General features: G+C 42.4%; 1 protein-coding gene across 1 annotated transcript; it reads left to right on the top strand.

Annotated features, from left to right (window-relative positions):
• The first annotated feature begins 65 nt into the window (after positions 1–65).
• On the top strand, positions 66–2,627 carry MOCS3 (molybdenum cofactor synthesis 3). The gene has a single exon (XM_055302302.1). The coding sequence runs from the start codon at positions 74–76 to the stop codon at positions 1,448–1,450; it is 1,377 nt and encodes a 458-aa protein (XP_055158277.1). The 5' UTR covers positions 66–73; the 3' UTR covers positions 1,451–2,627.
• The last annotated feature ends 16,532 nt before the right edge of the window (positions 2,628–19,159 follow it).

Raw genomic sequence — 19,159 nt, 5'->3', positions numbered from 1 at the left:
TTTATTCCAGTCGCTAGGAGACGGCAGGCCGGAAGCGGAAATGCCTTTCAGGACGGCTTCCAGGAGTGGCGCCATGGCTTCCCGGGAGGAGGTGCTCGCTCTGCAGGCAGAGGTTGCCCGGCGTGAGGAGGAGCTGAGTTCCTTGAAGCAGAGACTGGCAGCGGCTCTTTTGGCGGAGCAGGCGCCAGAGCGGCTGGTCCCGGCGTCACCCCTGCCGCCGAAGGCCGCTCTGTCTCGGGAGGAGATTTTGCGTTATAGCCGGCAGCTGGTGCTCCCGGAGCTGGGAGTGCGCGGACAGCTGCGCCTGGCCGCCGCGTCGGTGCTCGTCGTGGGCTGCGGTGGGCTCGGCTGCCCGCTGGCGCAGTACCTGGCCGCGGCCGGCGTAGGCCGCCTTGGCCTTGTGGACTACGACGTAGTAGAAATGAGCAACTTGGCGCGGCAGGTGCTGCACGGCGAGGCGCTGGCCGGGCAGGCTAAGGCCTTCTCGGCCGCTGCGTCGCTGCGCCGCCTCAATTCGGCGGTAGAGTGCGTGCCCTATGCGCAAGCGCTGACGCCGGCCACGGCGCTAGGCCTAGTCCGCCGCTACGACGTGGTGGCCGACTGCTCTGACAACGCGCCCACTCGCTATCTGGTCAGTGACGCGTGTGTGCTAGCCGGCCGGCCTCTCGTGTCCGCCAGCGCCCTGCGCTGGGAGGGCCAAGTCACCGTGTACCACTACGACGGCGGGCCTTGCTATCGCTGCGTGTTCCCCCAGCCGCCCCCAGCGGAGACTGTGACCAGCTGCGCGGACGGCGGGGTGCTCGGTGTCGTAACCGGGGTCCTGGGCTGCCTGCAGGCGCTGGAAGTTTTGAAGATCGCAGCAGGTCTGGGTCCGTCTTACAGTCGCAGCCTGTTAATCTTTGATGCCCTCAGGGGCCAATTTCGCTGTATTCAGCTTCGGAGCCGCAGGCTCGACTGCGCGGCTTGCGGCGAGCGGCCCACTGTGACTGCCCTGCAGGACTACGAAGCCTTCTGCGGCTCCTCGGCCACCGATAAGTGCCGCTCCCTGCAGTTGCTGAGCCCCGAGGAGCGAGTTTCGGTCGCCGACTATAAGCGACTTCTGGACTCAGGCTCACCCCACCTGCTGCTGGACGTCAGACCTCAAGTGGAGGTGGACATCTGTCGTTTGCCTCATGCCCTGCACGTTCCCTTGAAACACTTGGAGCGGAGGGACGCGGAGAGCCTGAAACTCTTAGGAGACGCAATCCGGGAAGGGAAGCAGGGCGCCCAGGCAGGGGCAGCTTTCCCAGTTTATGTGATTTGCAAACTGGGCAATGACTCCCAGAGAGCCGTGAAGATCCTGCAGTCTTTGACAGCAGTCCAGGAGTTAGAATCTTTAGCAGTTCAGGATGTTGTGGGGGGCCTCATGGCCTGGGCTGCCAAAATCGATGGAACATTTCCTCAGTACTGAAGTGGATGGTAGAGCCTGACCGGAGCCAGATGTGGATTGATTGCCCTGTGTTACCCAAAAGATACATTTGTTCCTTGTTTTTTTTTTTTTTTTTTTTTTTTTTTCCCCCTCAGGAATGCGTGGAAGAGAGACTGGGATTGTCCAATAACTGAATACATGGACTCCTTTTTATAAGGGGCTTTTCTGTTGTAATGTATTGGATGTTGTAGTTATTAATGGATTTTAATACAGTTTCTGAGAAGTGGCTTGTGTTTTCAGCATTTGGAAGCTGTTTTGAACATGTGAATTTTATTTTTTTGTTTTTGTGAACATGTGAATTTTAATGTTAAGTGACAGGATTTTGTGTTTTGACAGGTCATTTCTCTGTTCTGCTTTTTTTCTCCACCTCCCCCAACAAAAATACTTTTTTTTTTTTTTTTTTTTAAGATTTTGTTTATTTATCCATGAAAGACAGAGAGGCAGAAGCAGGATTCCCATGGAGCAGGGAGCCTGATGTGGGACTCGATCCCAGGACCCCGGGATCACAACCTGAGTCAAAGGCAGACACTTAACCGATTAAGCCACCCAGGTGTCCCTCAAAAAATATGTTAAATCGTCTATTTTAATGCTTGGCAAGTTGTAGTAAACTTAGTCTTCCTGAATTGATCACAGGTGATACACTTAAGGACAGTTTATTTACTAAGACACTGGGTCTTCTCTCTACTTCAAATGATAGCATATATTCTACAGAAATGTCTAAAAATGTAAATTAGTTTAATTATATGGGAAAGGGTCATTCTATTGAATACTTCAAATTAATATCAAAGATATTTCTAGTAAGGTAAAGGAAACTACCTTAGCATTCTGTCAGTTTTCTCATAAATTGCTGGCTTAAAAAGACTTTTTTTTTCTTGCAGTGATTGTACTCTGTCTTACTGTGGTTTGGCTTGCTTTGGAATCTTCAAGCCTGAGCCTCAACCTCCTGCCCTCCTTTGTCCTTTCTTCCTTATCCAGTTTGTTCTTTTACTTTCTTACTGGCCAAGGATGCCAAATACAGTTTTGAATTAAAGTGGAATAGTAAGCATTTTTATCTCCTTCATTATCTAAGGTGAAAAACTTTTGACTATTTGACCAATATTACTTGTTACTTTACTGTAGCTACTCTTTATCAGATTAAAGAAGTTTCCTTCTTTTTATAGTTTGGTAAGTTTTTGCTGAATTCATCAAGTCCTTTTTCTGCGTTATTTTGTCCTGTTTTTTCAACTTGGGTTAATGCAGTGATTAACATCAATTAATATTGATTCTACTTATGGTGGCAAAACACACAGCTTTCACCCTCTCATTAACTTCCAAGTGTACAGTACGTACTGTCAACCACATGCACATGCCGTGTAACACATCCCAGAACCCCCTATCCTGCATGGCTGAAACGTTACACCACCAAACAGTTACTCATCTCTCCCCTTCAGTTTGCCTTTTCTATTTTGATTTAATCTATTTTATACCAGTATTTCATAATAGCACAAAATGTAGGTGTTTTTATGTTTACTTACTAAACAATATTTTCTTAAAATGACAGGTAGTCTGCCTAACTTCTATATACAAAATTGAAAGGTTTGGGGGGATCCCTGGATGGCTCAGCAGTTGAGTGCTTGCCTTCGGCCTGAGGCATGATCCTGGAGTCCCGGGATCGAGTCCCACGTCGGGCTCCCTGCATGGAGCCTGCTCCTCCCTCTGTCTGTGTCTCTGCCTCTTTCTCTGTGTCTCTCATGAATAAATAAAATCTTAAAAAAAAAAAAAAAGATTTGGTCGGTATCTGTGGTAAGTTGAAGAATACATGCCTTGTCAAAAGGGTCTCTGCTCTCCAGCTGATTGTCGCATCCAGGTCTATATTCCTGAGAAATGACAGATGTAAATGTGAAATCTTTGTTTTTTTTTGTTTTTTTTTTTAAAAGATTTTATTCATTCTTGAGAGACATAGAGAGGGACAGATAGAAGCAGAGGGAGAAGCAGGCTCCATGCACGGAGCCTGACGTGGGATTTGATCCCAGGTCTTCAGGATCACGCCCTGGGCTGGCGCTAAACCGCTGAGCCACGTGGGCTGCCCCAATGTGAAATCTTTGTATCTCTGGCTATAATTTTTTTAAGTTTAACAGCTTGTGGATCAGACAAAGCCCTTGCAGGTCAGATTTACTCATCAGTTTGTAACCTCTGACATAGACTCTTAACATAAAAGGATGGTATTATTTAACCATCAAATTAAAAATTAGGATAATCCTTACTTTTAACTGTGAAACATTGTAACCCATGGTTTTTTGTTTTTTGTTTTGTTTTGTTTTGTTTTTGTAACCCATGTTTTGAATGGGTATGCCTCAACCTTTTTTGTAAAGATGGAGCAGGTTTTTTGTGACTTTTTCCCAAGGAGTTGTGGAAATATATAACTGAGACCAGGAGAGCAGAGTAAAGATGGCTGGCCCGTGTCTCAGCTTCTTACTTCCAGGACAAAAGCTGTTTCTGCTAAATACCAAGAAACAAGAAAGTGGACAAACATGGGCACTATTGCTTGTTCTAAAGATTGACTTCCTAAACAATTCTGGTAGTTCCTGCAAACTTGGTTCTCTTTTTTTTTTTTTTTTTAAGATTTAATTTATTTATTTATGAGAGACACAAAGAGAGGCAGAGGGAGAAGCAGGCTTCATGCAGGGAGCCCGATGCGGGACTTAATCCCACGGTTTTAGGATCATGCCCTGGGCAGAAGGCAGATGCTCAACCGCTGAGCCACCCGGGCATCCCAAACTTGGTTCTCTATAGGACAGGTAACAACAGCAGGTGATTCTTGCTGCTTAAGTAGGAAAGGGGCTTATGAAAATAAGATGAGGTGCTTCTGAGAATCTTGGGGACAGCCTTGAAGCTGTAGTTCCAAGAGTGATGCCCCAAACCATGCACAGATCTGACCTGAGAACACTTTCTTTGCTATGCTGCCCCATCTAGCTCTAGAGGAAACTGCTAGAATAGCCTCACTGCTCTTCCAGAGAGCCCAGCACTTTGGCCACTGCTCAGGGGACAGGAAGCAGAATCACTTGACATGGATTGCTCTTCTGAGTCAATCTCCTGAGGTGCATCTGGTGGGGAGGGCCTAGTCCCATGCTTCCATCCCAGCTGCAAAAATGGCTGGGTATTTGAGTTCTGAGGTCTGCAATTGGGACACAATCTGGTGTCTTCTCAAATTAGTGAAAGATTTTTTCAAAAGTTGGGCTGTTGATATGACTAGTGTCTGTTACAGGACCCAGATTTTTTTTTTTTAATTCTTTGAAGTTTTGTTTTCTCTGGATATCATAGCCAATTTTTTTTTACATTCAGATGGGATTTTTAACTTGATTCCTCCCCCCTCCCCCTTTTCATTTAACAAACATCAAGTGTACCAGTTACTATTCTAAACTCTGGGATAAAGATAAACAAGAGACTTCCCATTTTGGAATTTACATGTAAATGGGGGGAGCCAAATCAACGAAGTAGCATTAAGAGTCATAAAAGACACGAAACTGGTGTATTGGGGGTGGTGAAGGAGGATCTATGTTGGGTAGATGAATTAGAGGAAAGCTCTTTGCAGAGGGTTTGACATGAAACCCAAAACCTAAATGGTGATAAAGAGCCAGTTAGATTTGGGAGAACATCCCTGACTGGGAGAAAAACCAGTGGGAAGACCCTAAGGCAATTAAACTTAAAATGTTCAAGATACTGAAGAGGCGAGTGGGTTGTGAACAGTTGAGGAAAGTAGAACAAGGCGAGATTTATGGAGGTTGGAAACACATCAAGTAGGATGTAGACTAGAAGTTTGGTTTTTATTCCAAGCAAAATAACAGCTAACATTCACTGGGCACTTAACTATATGATTTGGAATTTGAACACAGATGGTCTGGCTGAAGAGCCCGTGTTCAAGGCAATATGCTACACTGACTCTCAGTGAGAACTTTGTACTTGTTTTACATGTTTTCAATTTTGAAAAACAATCCATGCCCTAAGAATCAGAATGGGAAGAGCTTGGATTTCAGATGCAGAAGAAACGTACTCTGACACACTTCTCTTGCAGACTTCTCTCTAGGGAAGGAAATCCTGAGGGTAATCCCTGGGAGCCCTCTGACACCAGCGTGTCACCTAGGTAATGTCCAGTTAATAATGAGCCACTTTAGTCAAGGAAATTGAGAAATAAGGTCTCAACGTGAGTCACAGCTGGTAAATAGAAGGGTTGCCAAGGAGGAGATCAAAAAGGGGCAGGAAGTCTCTTGAGACTGTTCCCATGAGGGAGGAGCAATTAATTTTTTTTTCAAGGTTGTTTATTTTTAATTAGCTGCTCCTTCCCACAGCAGCAGAGGGGTCCCTCAGAGCCTGAGGTCAGGTATGTAGCCCTGTTTACCCAGGAGAAAATTTCTTTGCTTTTATAGATTGTATCTTCTCAGAATTCCATATGTAACATGAGGTAGTCCTGTCCAGGTAAGAGTAAAATCTCACTTGAAATCATGCACCTGCCTTAAGATTCAGGATCATTCTGGAGTCAGTTTGGAATATTAGGGAAAAAATGGTGCAGGGGTGGGTAAAGTATTGTGCAAATCGTAAAAAAAAAGGTTCATCCATACCTTCGATGAGGATGTGAGAGAAAAGCTAATTAACCAGACCAGAATTGGGTGATAAATAGGGTACCATATATTATGATGTGCTATGTTGTGATACTGGTTCTGGCTTTTAATCTCCAGCCCAATTACTCAGGATGTTTAAAAAAAAAAAAAAGAAAGAAAGCCAAAACAATGAATTTGAATTGTTCAGGTGTTCCATTCCTAACTCTTTTTTAAAATTATTTATTTATGATAGTCTCAGAGAGAGAGAGAGAGAGAGAGAGAGAGAGAGAGAGAGAGAGAGGCAGAGACACAGGCAGAGGGAGAAGCAGGCTCCATGCACCGGGAGCCTGACGTGGGATTTGATCCCGGGTCTCCAGGGTCGCGCCCTGGGCCAAATGCAGGCGCCAAACCACTGCGCCACCCAGGGATCCCCCCATTCCTAACTCTTAATGCCATTTGTTGGACAGGCTGCTGAAGATAAGGAAAGAGTAAAGTCTTCTGTCTTAAAATTTCCCTTCTTGGTGGCACCTTGGTTTAAAAAAGTGCCAGAGTAGGGTGACATTGATGGAAGATATTTTGGGCATATTTAAAAATTAACAGTGTTTTCTTTACCCAATGCTTCTAGATAAGGGAGACCAGAAATGAAGTAGGATTTAGCTGCCCAAAGTTCAGATGTGTTGAAACAGTAAAACTCCCAAGCAAGGCTTGCTTTATGTATGAACAAAGGGAAGTAGTATTTTACAATCTTGCCTTAATCATCCCCTGGGGGTAAACTCTGTGTTGTCTATCCAACAACCTCCCCACTCTCACTTTCCTCCTCACTGGCAGGGCTGGAACATCCTTTCTTAGCCTCTCTTGCAGTTTTTGAAAAAAACTGCCCTTCTAAACAATTTCTTCCATCAAATACGTTCAAATCCGTTCACTTCTCACTATCTCCATGGCTGCCACTCTAGTCAAGCCATCTCTCCATCAAATGTGTAACTTTTTAGGAACACACACACACCATCAATTGCACTGTTGAGTACCAAGAGTGCTATAGATCTTAGGTCCTAAGATAATAAAAAAGGTACCTTTGTACAGGGACCACAGCCTCAAATTTATGTTAACGTAAGTGTCCTTATTAGTAGTCTTGAGAGCTGTAAAGGAAAATAGGACTTTAAGATCACAAGTTTCGTTTGACATAATGAACAATAAATATCAATTTTGCACAGAGCTTAAAGGGATTTGTAAACTGCTAACTACAGTTAAAGTGGCCACCAAGGGAATGTGGTAGACTAGGAACACGAAGCGCATCTAAAGCCACAATACAGCTTTAGCCAACTTTGCCATGCGGGAATGTGGATTGGGTATTCCCAAATCTTTCTGTATTAAGGAAAAACCTGGACATTTGTAGATCTGAAATGTGATCCTTGGAATTTTCTGTGAAATCTTCTTTTTTTAAAATGTTGACGGGGTGCCTGGTTGGTGCAGTCAGGTAAGCATCTGCCTCCTGGTCTCAGCTCAGGTCCTGATCTCAGGGTCGTGAGATCCAGCCCTACATTGGGTTCTGCACTTAGCATGGGGTCTGCTTGAAATTCTCTCTCCCTCTCCCTGCCCCTCCCACTTGTGCTCTCTGTCTCTCTCTAAAATAAATCTTAAAAAAAATAAAATGAAATGTTAAAGATGAATTTTAAAATTTCAAAACTGTTTAGCAGTTGAAACATACTTATAGGCTGGATAAAGCCTTTAGGTTTAAATAAAAACAAAACAAAACAAGACATGCTTTAGGTCTTATTTAATTTGGTGGACACAGAGTTGAGTGTTGGGGATAGCTTAAAGCAGTTTAACAATTGAACACCTGTATTTTGTGCTTTTCATTTATACCGTATTTATAAGCTGATCACCTTAGGTTGTTAAAGTTTTGAAGGAAATTATATTTCTTTCTTTGTTTTCATGCCATGTAAATTGAGTGTCGCATATGGTGGTATAAGATTGATATTTTTCTCTTTTTTTGTAAGATTTTATTTATTTATTCCTGAGAGACACAGAGAGAGAGAGAGGCAGAGACAGAGGCAGAGGGAGAAGCAGGCTCCATGCAGGGAACCTGATATGGGACTCGATCCCGGGACTCCAGGATCACGCCCTGGGCTGAAGGCAGGTGCTAAACCGCTGAGCCACCCAGGGATCCCAAGACTGATATTTTTCAAAGACTGAAAAGTTGGGGAGCTGACCAAGATGGCAGAGGAGTAGGAGACCTTAGTTCGCAGGAATTCAGCTAGATATCTATGAAATAATCCTGAACACCTGCGAACTCAAGCGGAGATCTTTTTTTTTTTAAGATTTTATTTATTTATTCATGAGAGACACACAGAGAGGCAGAGACACAGGCAGAGGGAGACGCAGGCTCCCTGTGCAGGGAGCCTGATGTGGGAATGATCCCAGGACCCCGGGATCATGACCTGAGCCAAAGGCAGACACTCAACCACTGAACCACCCAGGTGCCTCTCAACCGGAGAGAGAAAAGAATAGCTGCAACTCTACAAATAGAAAAGTGACCACTTTCTGCAAGGTAGGAGGCATAGAGAAGTGAATCTGAGGTGATCTAAAAGAAGATAAACCACAGACAGGGAAGGGCACCAGAAAGTAGAGCAGCAGAGCACAAAATTGGAACTTTTAGAAATTTGCTCTGGTGAGAAATTTGCTTTCATCCCTGTCTGAAAGGTGCACAGGTGGCCAAGCAGGGGTGGAATTCCAGGTGGGACAGTGTGGTCTCAGGATCCGCAGGGGTCACAGGGAGACCGGGGGTGCCTAAGTGCGGCAGAGATTCCAGGCATGGGAGTGGGGAAGTGGGCTGCAATCAGCAAGCCAAGCAGCGGGCTCTCAGTTGGGGGTGGCCATAGACTGTGAACCGGGTGCATTCAGTGTAATCACTCTCTGAGCGGGACCCAGCAAGTGGTGAAACCAGGGGACCCTCCCTTCCTCCCCACGGAGGAGCAGTGCCCCAGCAAGCAGCAGCAGCCTGCAGGGTTTGGAGACTCGAAAAGGGGTGTTGTGCCTGAAAAAGAAATGCTAGGTCACAGGCTGGGTGAGCACTGAGTGCGGTGGGCAACCAGGGAGACAGGAGTGATGGACTGCTTTTCCCTGGGGGTGCACTGAGCACTGAGGGTGCACTGAGGAGCTGAAAGCTCGTGGGCGCTGGAGGTTGGGAAGCCACCATTCTCACTCTCATCCTCTAATACAGCTCCAGAAGCCTTTAGGGAACAAAAGCCACCTAGAGCAATCTGGGGCAGACTGCTTAGCCTAGCCCCCTGGCAAGGGTGGCGTAAATCCACCTGGGGGCAAAGGCACCTGAGAATCAGTGCAACAGGTCCCTCTCCCAGAAGACCAGCAAGACCATCCAGCCAAGACCAAGTCTACCAAACATTGAGACCTGCAAAACTCCAGTGCCAGGGGCATATAGCATAGAGAATTCAAGGATTCCCCCCAAACACACAATTCATTAGTCTTTCCATTTTAATTTTTTTCTCTTTCCTTTTTCAACCAACTTCTTATTTTATCAACTTTTAAAAAATATGTTTTAATTTTCATTTTTAGTTACATTAGACTCGTTGGTTTTATCTAATATACACACATATATATATTTTTCTTTTCTTTTTAAAAAATATTTGACACAGAGAGACACAGCATGAACAGGGGGCAGAGGCAGAGGGAGAAGCAGAGAGCCCCATGTGGGACTTGATCCCAGGACCCTGACATCATCACCTGAGCTGAAGGCAGACGCCAAACCAACTGAGCCACCCAGGTGCCCCAAGTTTTTCTTTCTTTACAATTTTGGGATGTAGTTTCTTCTAACAGACCAAAATGCACCCAGAATCTAGTATATGGCTCTAGTCCCTTCACCTGTTTGATCATATTCACTTTCTTCTTTGTTTTTTTTAAGTCTTTTTAAATTTTCATCTTTATAGTTACATTCTATCCTTTCAATGTATTTAATTTTATTTTTGTTCATATGTTTTTCTTTCTTTACAATTTTGAGATATGGTTTCTTCTAACCAACCAAAGTACACTCAGAATATAGTGTGTTGCTCTGTTCTGTTCACTTGTTTATTTTCCCTCTTTTTTTATTTTTCATTTTTACAGTCATATTCTTTCCTTTCATTGTACTTAATTTTTTTATACATATAAGTTTTTCTTTCATTACAAGTTTGTAATCTAGTTTTATAAGAAACAGACCAAAATATACACAGGATCCAGTATAATTGGTCTATTCTGTTCACCTCTTTGATTATATTCTCTCTCTCTCTCTCTCTCTCTTTCTCTCTCTCTCTCTCTTCAGTTTTAGGTCTCTTTGGATTTGTTTAATGTATATTTCTCTGGGGTCATTGTTGCCATTTCAGTATTTTGTTCTCTCATCCATCTATTCTTCTCTGGGTAGAAGGACAAGACAGAAAAACTTGCCTCGAAGAAGAGAACAAGGGGCAGTACTGACTGCCAGGGACCTAATCATTATAGACATAAGTAAGATGTAGGAACTAGAGTTCAGAATAATGATTATAAAGATGCTAGCAGGGCTTTTAAAAAAGCGTAGGAGACACTAGAGAATCCCTTTCTGGATAAATAAAAGTAAAACCTAATCAAGTCAAAATAAAAAAGGCTATTAATGAGATGCATAAAAAATAGAGGCTCTAATGGCTAGGATAAATGAGGCAGAAGAGAGAATTTGTGATGTAGAAGACAAAATGTTGGAGAATAAAGAAGCTGAGAAAAAGAGAGATAAACAACTAGTGGATCACCAGGAAAGAAATAGATAAGTGATACCATAAAGCAAAACAATATTAGAATAATTGGGATCCCTGAAGAAGAGGAAAGAGAGAGGGACAGAAGGTCTATCAGAGCAAATTATAGCAGAGAACTTCCCTAATTTGGGGAAGGAAACAGGAATCAAAGTCCAGGAGGCACAGAGAACTCCCCCTCATAATCAGTAAAAATAGGTCAACACCCCAACACATAATAGTGAAACTTACAAATCTCAAAGAGAAAAGCCTGAAAGCAGCCTGGGACAAGAGGTCTGTAACCTACAAGTGTAGAAACATTAGACTGGCAGCAGACCCATCCACAGAGACGTGGCAGGCCAGAAAGGACTAGCGTGATATATTCAGGGTGCTAAGTGAGAAATATATGATGCCAAGAATATTTTATCCAGTTAGGACCTTATTCAAAATAAAAGGAGAGATAAAGGGCTTCTAGGAAAAACACACTAAAAGAATTTGTGATAACTAAACCAGCCCTACAAGAAATATTAAAAGGGATTCTTTAAGCAAACAGAGAGCCCAAAAAGTAACATAAACCAGAAAGGAACAGAGACAATATACAGAAACAGTGACTTTACTGGAAATGCAATGGCACTAAATCCATATCTTTCAATTAGTTACTTTGAGTGTAAATGGGCTAAATGCCCCAGTTAAAAAACACAGGGTATCAGGTTGGATAAAAAAAAAAGCAAGACCTGGGGTGCCTGGGTGGCTCAGTTGGTTGAGTGCCTTTGGATCAGGTCATGGTCCTTGGGTCCTGGGATTGAGCCCCACATGGGGCTCTTTGCTCAGCAGGGAGCCTGTTTCTCCCTATCCTTCTGACTGCTGCTTCCCCTGCTTGTACTTTCTCTCTCTCTGTCAAATGGATAAATAAAATCTGTAAAAGAGAAAAAAAAAAGCAAGACTCATCAATATGCTATCTGCAAGAGACTCATTTTGGACCCAAAGACACATCCAGATTTAAAGTAAAGTGGTGGAAAACCATTGATCATGCTAATGGACATCTAAAGAAAGCTGGGATGGTGATCCTTTTTGTCAAATTCTTATACCAATTTAGATTTTAAGCCAAAGACTGTAATAAGAGATGAAAAAGGACACCATAATAGGACATCATAATTAAAGGGTTTATTTAACAAAAGATTTAACAATTGTAAATATTTATGCCCCTAATTTGGGAGCAGCCAGTTATATAAGCCAATTAATAAAAAATTTAAAGAAACACATTGATAATAATACAATAATAGTAGAGGTCTTTAATACCTCATTCACTGCAATGGACAGATAATCTAAACAGAAAACAAGGGCTTTGAATGGTATATACTGGACCAGATGGGCTTCACAGATATATTCAGAGCACTCCATCCTAAAACAACAGAATACACATTCTTCTCAATTGCACATGGAACTTCTCCAGAATAGATCACATATTGGGTTACAAATTAGGTCTCAACCTGATTGGGATTATTCCCTGCACATTTTCAGGGCTACACTGCTTTGAAACTAGAACTCAATCACAAGAAGAAATTTGGAAATAATTCAAATACATGGAGGTTAAAGATCATCCTACTAAAGAATGCATGGGTCAACCAGGGTATTATATGGAAGAATTTTAAAAATTCATGGAAACAAATGACAATGAAAGCACAGCTGTTCAAAAACATTTGGGATGCAGCAAAGACATTCCTAAGAGGGAGGTATATGTTTCTTTCTCAAAAACAAGAAAAGTCTTAAATATACAACCTAACATTACACCTAAAGGAGCTGGAGAAAGAACAGCAAATAAGGCCTAAACCCAGCAGGAGAAGAGACACAATAAAGATTAGAGCAAAATCAATGAAATAAAAAACAAAAGAACAGTAGAACAGATCAATGAAACTAAGAGCTGGTTCTTTGAAAGAATTAATAAGATTGATAACCCCCTAGTCAGACTTATCAAAAAAGGAAAAGAAAGGACCCAAACAAATAAAATCATGAATGAAAGAGGAGAGATCACAACCAATAGCAAAGAAATACAATTTTAAGAATATATTATGAGCAATTATTTGCCAACAAATTAGGCAATCTGCAAGAAATGGATGCATTCTTAGAGGTGTATAAATTACCAAAACTGAAACAGGAAGAAATAAAAAATCTGAACAGACCCATAACCAGCAAGGAAATTGAAGCAATAATCAAAACCCTCCCAACCAACAAGAGTATAGGGCCAGATGGCTTCCCAGGGGAATGCTACCAAACATTTAAAGAATTAATACCTATTCTACTGTTTCAAAAAATGGAAATGGAAGGAAAACTTCCAAACTCTTTCTGTGAGGCCAGCATTAACTTGATCCCAAAACCAGACAAAGACCCCACCAAAAAGGAGAATTAGAGACCAAAACCCTTGGTGAATGTGGATGCCAAAATTCTCACCAAAATACTAGCCAGTAGGATCTAATAGTATTTAAAAGGATTATTCACCATGACCAGATGGGATTTATTCCCGGGCTGCAAGGGTGGTTCAACATCCACAAATCAATCAATGTAATACACCACATTAATAAAAGAAAGGACAAGAACCATATTATCCCCTTGATGCAGAAAAAGCAATTTGACAAAGTATAGCATCCTTTCTTAAAACTCTTCACAGTGGAGGGATGGAGGAAACATACCTCATTATCATAAAAGCCATATACAAAAGGCCCACAGTGAATATCATTCTGAATGGGGAAAAAATGAGAGCTTTTCCCCTAAGGCCAGGAACATGATTGGGATGCCCACTCTCACCACTGTTGTTCAACATAGGAGTACTAGAAGTCCTAGCTTCAGCAATCAGACAACAAAAAAGAAATAAAAGGCATCTGAATCAGCAAAGAAGTCAAACTTTCATTCATTATCAGATGACATGATAATCTATACGGAAAACCCAAAAGACTTGACCCCAAAATTGCTAGAACTCGTATAGCAATTCAGCAAAGTGGCAGGATATAAAATTAATGCACTGAAATCAGTTGCATTTCTATACACTAACAGTAAGACAGAAGAAAGAGAAATTAAGGAGTATACCCCATTTATAATTGCACCCCAAACCATAAGATACCTAGGAATAAACTTAACCAAAGAACAAAATATATCTGTACTCAGAAAACTATAGAACACCCTGAAAGAAGTTGAGGAAGACACAAAGAAATAGAAAAACATTCTATGCTCATGGATTGGAAGAACAAATATTGTTAAAATGTCTGTGCTACTAGAACAATCTATACATTCAATGCAATACCTATCAAAATACCTTCTACTTATTTCACAGAGCTAGAACAAATAAACCTAAAATTTGTATGGAACCACAAAAGACCCCAAATAGCCAGAGGAATGTTAAAAAGAAAATCCCAACTGGCAGCATCACAATTCTGGACTTCAACCTCTATTACCAAGCTTTCATCATGAAGACAGTATGGTACTGGCACCAAAACAGACACATAGATCAGTGAAACAGAATAGAAAACCCAGAAATGGACCCCTAACTCTATGGTCAACTAATCTTTGACAAAGCAAGAAAGAATATGCAATAGAAAAGACAGTCTCAAAAAAGAAAAGAAAAGAAAAAAAAAGACAGTCTCTTCAACAAATGGTGTTGAGAAAATTGGACAGTCATATGCAGAAAAATGAAACTGGACCATTTTCTCATACCATACACAAAAATAGACTCAATATGAAAGGATGAAAGACCTGAATGTGAAACAGGAATCCATCAAAATCCTAGAGGAGAACACAGGCAGCAACCTTTCTTTCTTTCTTTCTTTCTTTCTTTCTTTCTTTCTTTCTTTCTTTCTTTCTTTCAGATTTTATTTATTTATTCATGAGAGAGAGAGGCAGAGAAACGGGCAGAGGGAGAAGCAGGCTCCATGCAGAAAGCCCGATGTGGAACTCGATTCCAGGACTCCAGGATCACACCCTGAATCGAAGGCAGACTCTGCTCAACCACTGAGCCACCCAGGCGTCCCTGAGATATATAATTAAGAAAGACCACTTGGAGGAGAAAGTCTATATTCCTTAGCAAAACAGTTTTGAATGAATTCATTTTGCAGATTTATATTGAAAGTCTACTATGTACTGGGCACTGGTCACATTCTGGATACGAGATAATTAGGATGTAAAGCTTGCCTTCCATGTGTTTGTATCTCATTTTACAACTTTTTTTTTATTTTTATTTATTTATTTATTTATTTATTTTTTCATTTTACAACTTTATACGTGTAATTTACAGAGCCTTTGCCACCTACATTATTTCCTCTAATTCTTCAACAGGGATTTAGTCCTTTATCTGAGATACAGAGAACCAACTCTTATTCAGAGTTTCCTCTTATGTGTTCTTACCAGTAATAGATTTCCTTGAAATAACTTAGTTGGTGGGGAGCCTGATTCTCAAAGTGGAACCCTTCCATCACTAGTGAGGTCAGCCTCTCTTGTCCCTGTACAGCATTTTAGAAAAGATTTTACTGTAGCCTGGGTGAATTCTTTTTAGGTGTTCCCAAGTGTTTTATGTGTCCTGTCATCAGAAAACCTTTTTCTTGGAGCCACGGTGGGTCATCGTAAGCAACGAATGCCACTGTAATGAGGCTTGTGTCCTGTTGGTCCATTGTTGATGGCTTCTTGATGGGGTCAGTGCCATCTTGTGTCTTAATTTAAGAGGAAATGGTTGAGGTCAAGGCACTTGGGACACCTAGATCGTAAGCTAAGCTCAGATATTTCTGACACACATTCTTTATTTCCAATGCATGGGTTGCATATACTATTTAAGATTCCCTGTGTACATATTTATGATCTAATTTCACACTTGAGGTTCTTGACTTGAAAACAAACATATCATGGGAACTAGTTCTCACTGGTTGAATTTCTGAAAGCAGGATATACAGGGATAATGGTTTTAGCACTTACCACTTTTCCAAATCCTTGGTCTCACTCCTCCATTGCACTACTAGAGCTTCCTGGGATCTCCTCCCATAAGGATGGCTTCACCCAGATTCTTGTCTCAGGACCGCTTCTCTCACTGAACACTCTCCTGGGACCTGACACTCAGCAGGTATCCAGAAAGCCTTTGAACAATGCCTCTGGAAGCTGAAGTATATAGAGAAAGACCGACATGGAAGCTTAGGATTTCATTTCTTGTTTTGGTTTTGACTTACTTTTTAAAAGGAGGACTAGAGAGTATATTTGTCTTGGTTCATACTGGATTTTACCTAAATGGACTGCATTACATTTTATGCACACCACAAATACTCTGGTTTCTTTTACATGCCAGGTACTGAAACTTCTTCTCTGGAACTTTATTCCTGGGGCCTTTAGGAAGCATACGAAAGGGACTTCTGCTGGGGCCTCCCCTACCCCGACACCTGGTGTAGGCCCCCCGGCCAGAAGGTTGCATGAGGAGGCAAGAGCTGTCCTATCACTGGATTCTTCACTAATGAAATGACCAGGCAGAAACAAATGCCTCCTCATGCCCATCGCTGCTCCAAACTAGCAGATTTGCTTGGCTGGGTGCTGGGGACATCTGATAGTCCCTAAGAGACTGACCAATGACAGTCACAGTCACCCAGTGAATCAAATCTATTGCAAATCTCACAAAAGATGCAGGATTTCAGAAGGCTAATAAAGGTGATGTTGGAAAACTTCTTGAAACTCCCAAAGGTGATACATGAGGATTTGGAAGACAACAGCAAAGAGGAAATCCACATGGATGATGGTCCAAGTGGCACTCCTTTAGGAGAATGATATGAAAACAATGAAGAGAGTTATTTAGAACATCAGTGAAACTTCATGTAATTTCCATGAGTGTCCAGAAATTATATTCCAGAAACTAATAACCCTCCTGTTTGGGCTGTGAAAGTGGATGTTTGTTGGGCCATGGAATGGTTTTTGTTGAAAAGTTACAAAAAAAAAAAATCTATTCCTGATCTGTTCTAGCCTTTGTTCTAAAAACAAGGTCATAGTCTGCAATAACCTAACTTATTAAGTCAAATTACTCAAAAAATTATTTTTATTTTAGAGTAATTATAGATGCATATGAAGTTGCAGAAAATGTACAAGAAGTCCATGTACCCTTCTGTAGTTTCCCAAGTTTTTATCTTTTTTTTCTTTTAAAGATTTTATTTATTTATCCATGAGAAAGAGAGAGAGAGAGAGGCAGAAGCAGGCTCCCTGCAGGGAGCCCGATGCGGGACTCAATCCCAGGACCCCAGGTTCACGACCTGAGCCAAAAGCAGATGCTCAACCACTGAGCCACCCAGGCGTCCCTCCCAAGTTTTATCTTGCATAAATAACTATGCAACAATATCAAAACTGGGGAGATAATATTATTACAATCCAGGGTTCATTCAGATTCACCAGATATGTGCATTCATTTGTGTGTGGCTTTGCAATTTTATCAGGTGTAGATTCTTAGCTGCAAAGATACAAGCCTATTCAATTACCACCAGCATCCGCCCAGCTAACCCTTCATAGCCACACCCACCTCCCCCTATTCCCAAGCGTTGGCAGCCACTAATAATTTTGTGATTTCAAGAATGTTATATACACAGAATTGTATAGTGTATAACCTTTAGCAATTGGCTCTTTTTCACCCAGAATAATTTCCCTGAGGTCACCAGTGGGTTGAATAGTTTCTCCACAACAGATAGTTCTAAGTCCTAACCCTTGGAACCTACCAATGTGACCTTAGGTGGAAATGGAGTCTTTGCAGATGAAATTAATTTAAAGATCTTGCAATGAAATTATGCTAGATATATGCTGGGCCCTCAGTCCTACGATTGGGGTCCTTACAAGAGAAAAGGAGAGAGGGGAGACAAGGAAACACACAGAGGGAAGGCCACGTGGAGGCGGAGGCAGAGATTGGCCTGATTCAGCCACAGGGCCAAATGCTAAGAATTGCTGGCAGCCCCCAGGAGCTGGGACACAGATCTGGAACAGATGCCCCCTCAGAGCCTCCGGTAGGAACCAACCCTGCCCAACCTTGTGTTGGGTTTCTGGCCTCCCGAGCTACAAGGATAAATCCCCCCCCCTTTTTTTGAAGATTTTGTTTATTTATTCATGAGAAACACACACAGAGAGGCAGAGACATAGGCAGAAGGAGAAGCAGGCTCCCTGCAGGGACCCCGATGTGGGACTCAATCCTGGGCCTCCAGGATCATGTCCTGAGCCGAAGGCAGATGCCCAACCGCTGAGCCACCCAGGCGTCCCCAAATTCCTTTTTAAAGCCACTAAATTCATGCTAATTGGTTACAGCAGTCCTAGGGAATTGATGGAAACCCCACCCAAGCTGTTATGAGGGTCCCTTTCATTGCTGAGTGGGGTCCATGGTGCGAAGGGCACAGTGGCTTGTTTCATCGTTTGTCTGGTTATTTCCAGTCTGGGGCCATTTCTGAAGACAGCTGCTGTGAACAGAAATAGATTTATTTTTAAAAATACATTTTGCTTTCATTTTTCAAGATAAAGCCCCAATATAATTTCTTCCCCTCCACTATTTACTCTGAAATTTGGGCCTCCCTTTTAAGTCGATTTACCATTAACAGGCTTTTTATTATTATTATTTTTTTTTTCTGGTGCTAGTCCTCCTTGCCTAGCTAGGGCCTGCTCTCTGTAGCTCGTCTGGCTCTAAGTATTGCAGCCTGGTGGACCCAGATTTTTGGATGGGGGCGCAAGCTAAACTGGCCAGAATTAATGCAAAGTGAAAGCCTGCTTTCAACGGGCAGAGTTTAGAAATTCAGTGTGAGGACTCTCGCCCTGGCCCTGTCTTCTTACATCTGGGGATTACTGATCAGTCCAGCTGACATGGCATATGGAGGGCCACACAGGGTACACTTGCCGCTCGACACGCATGAGGAGTTTGGAAGAATGTTCCGGCAGCCTTGGGAAGGAAGGCTATTGAATAGAGCGACTTCAGCGGGTTGGCTGAGGTTATATTTCCTTTCTGTTTCTTTGCCAGGAGAGGCTGCAGGGCCTTGATTCAGTTTCTCCCCTGCTCCTTGTCTCCTTCAAATATTTTTTGAGCACTTTCTCTGTGCCAGCACTGGGGTAACAGCAGTAAATGAGGCAGACACGCTCTTCACTCTTAAAGCTCTTGTTGTAGCGGGAGAGAAGCATTAAAAAAAAAAGACCCAGGCACAGAACTAGAACCAGCTCTATAATTTAGGGGACCCCTTATTCAAACACTGCTGAAAATTTCATGATGGGGGCAGCAGAGCATTAGACCATATGTGGGACTCTGTGAGTACAGTTGCAGCTGGCCTTGAGCACAATTACAGCATGTAGGATATTTGGTGATGTCACAGCTGGGGATGGGCAGGGGCGTGGGG

This window comes from Nyctereutes procyonoides, unplaced genomic scaffold, assembly GCF_905146905.1.
Source record: "Nyctereutes procyonoides isolate TBG_1078 unplaced genomic scaffold, NYPRO_anot_genome, whole genome shotgun sequence".
NCBI classification, from domain to species: Eukaryota; Metazoa; Chordata; class Mammalia; order Carnivora; family Canidae; genus Nyctereutes; species Nyctereutes procyonoides.
The sequence above is the reverse complement of the archived record's forward strand: the minus strand, read 5'-3'. Positions and strand labels throughout refer to the sequence as shown.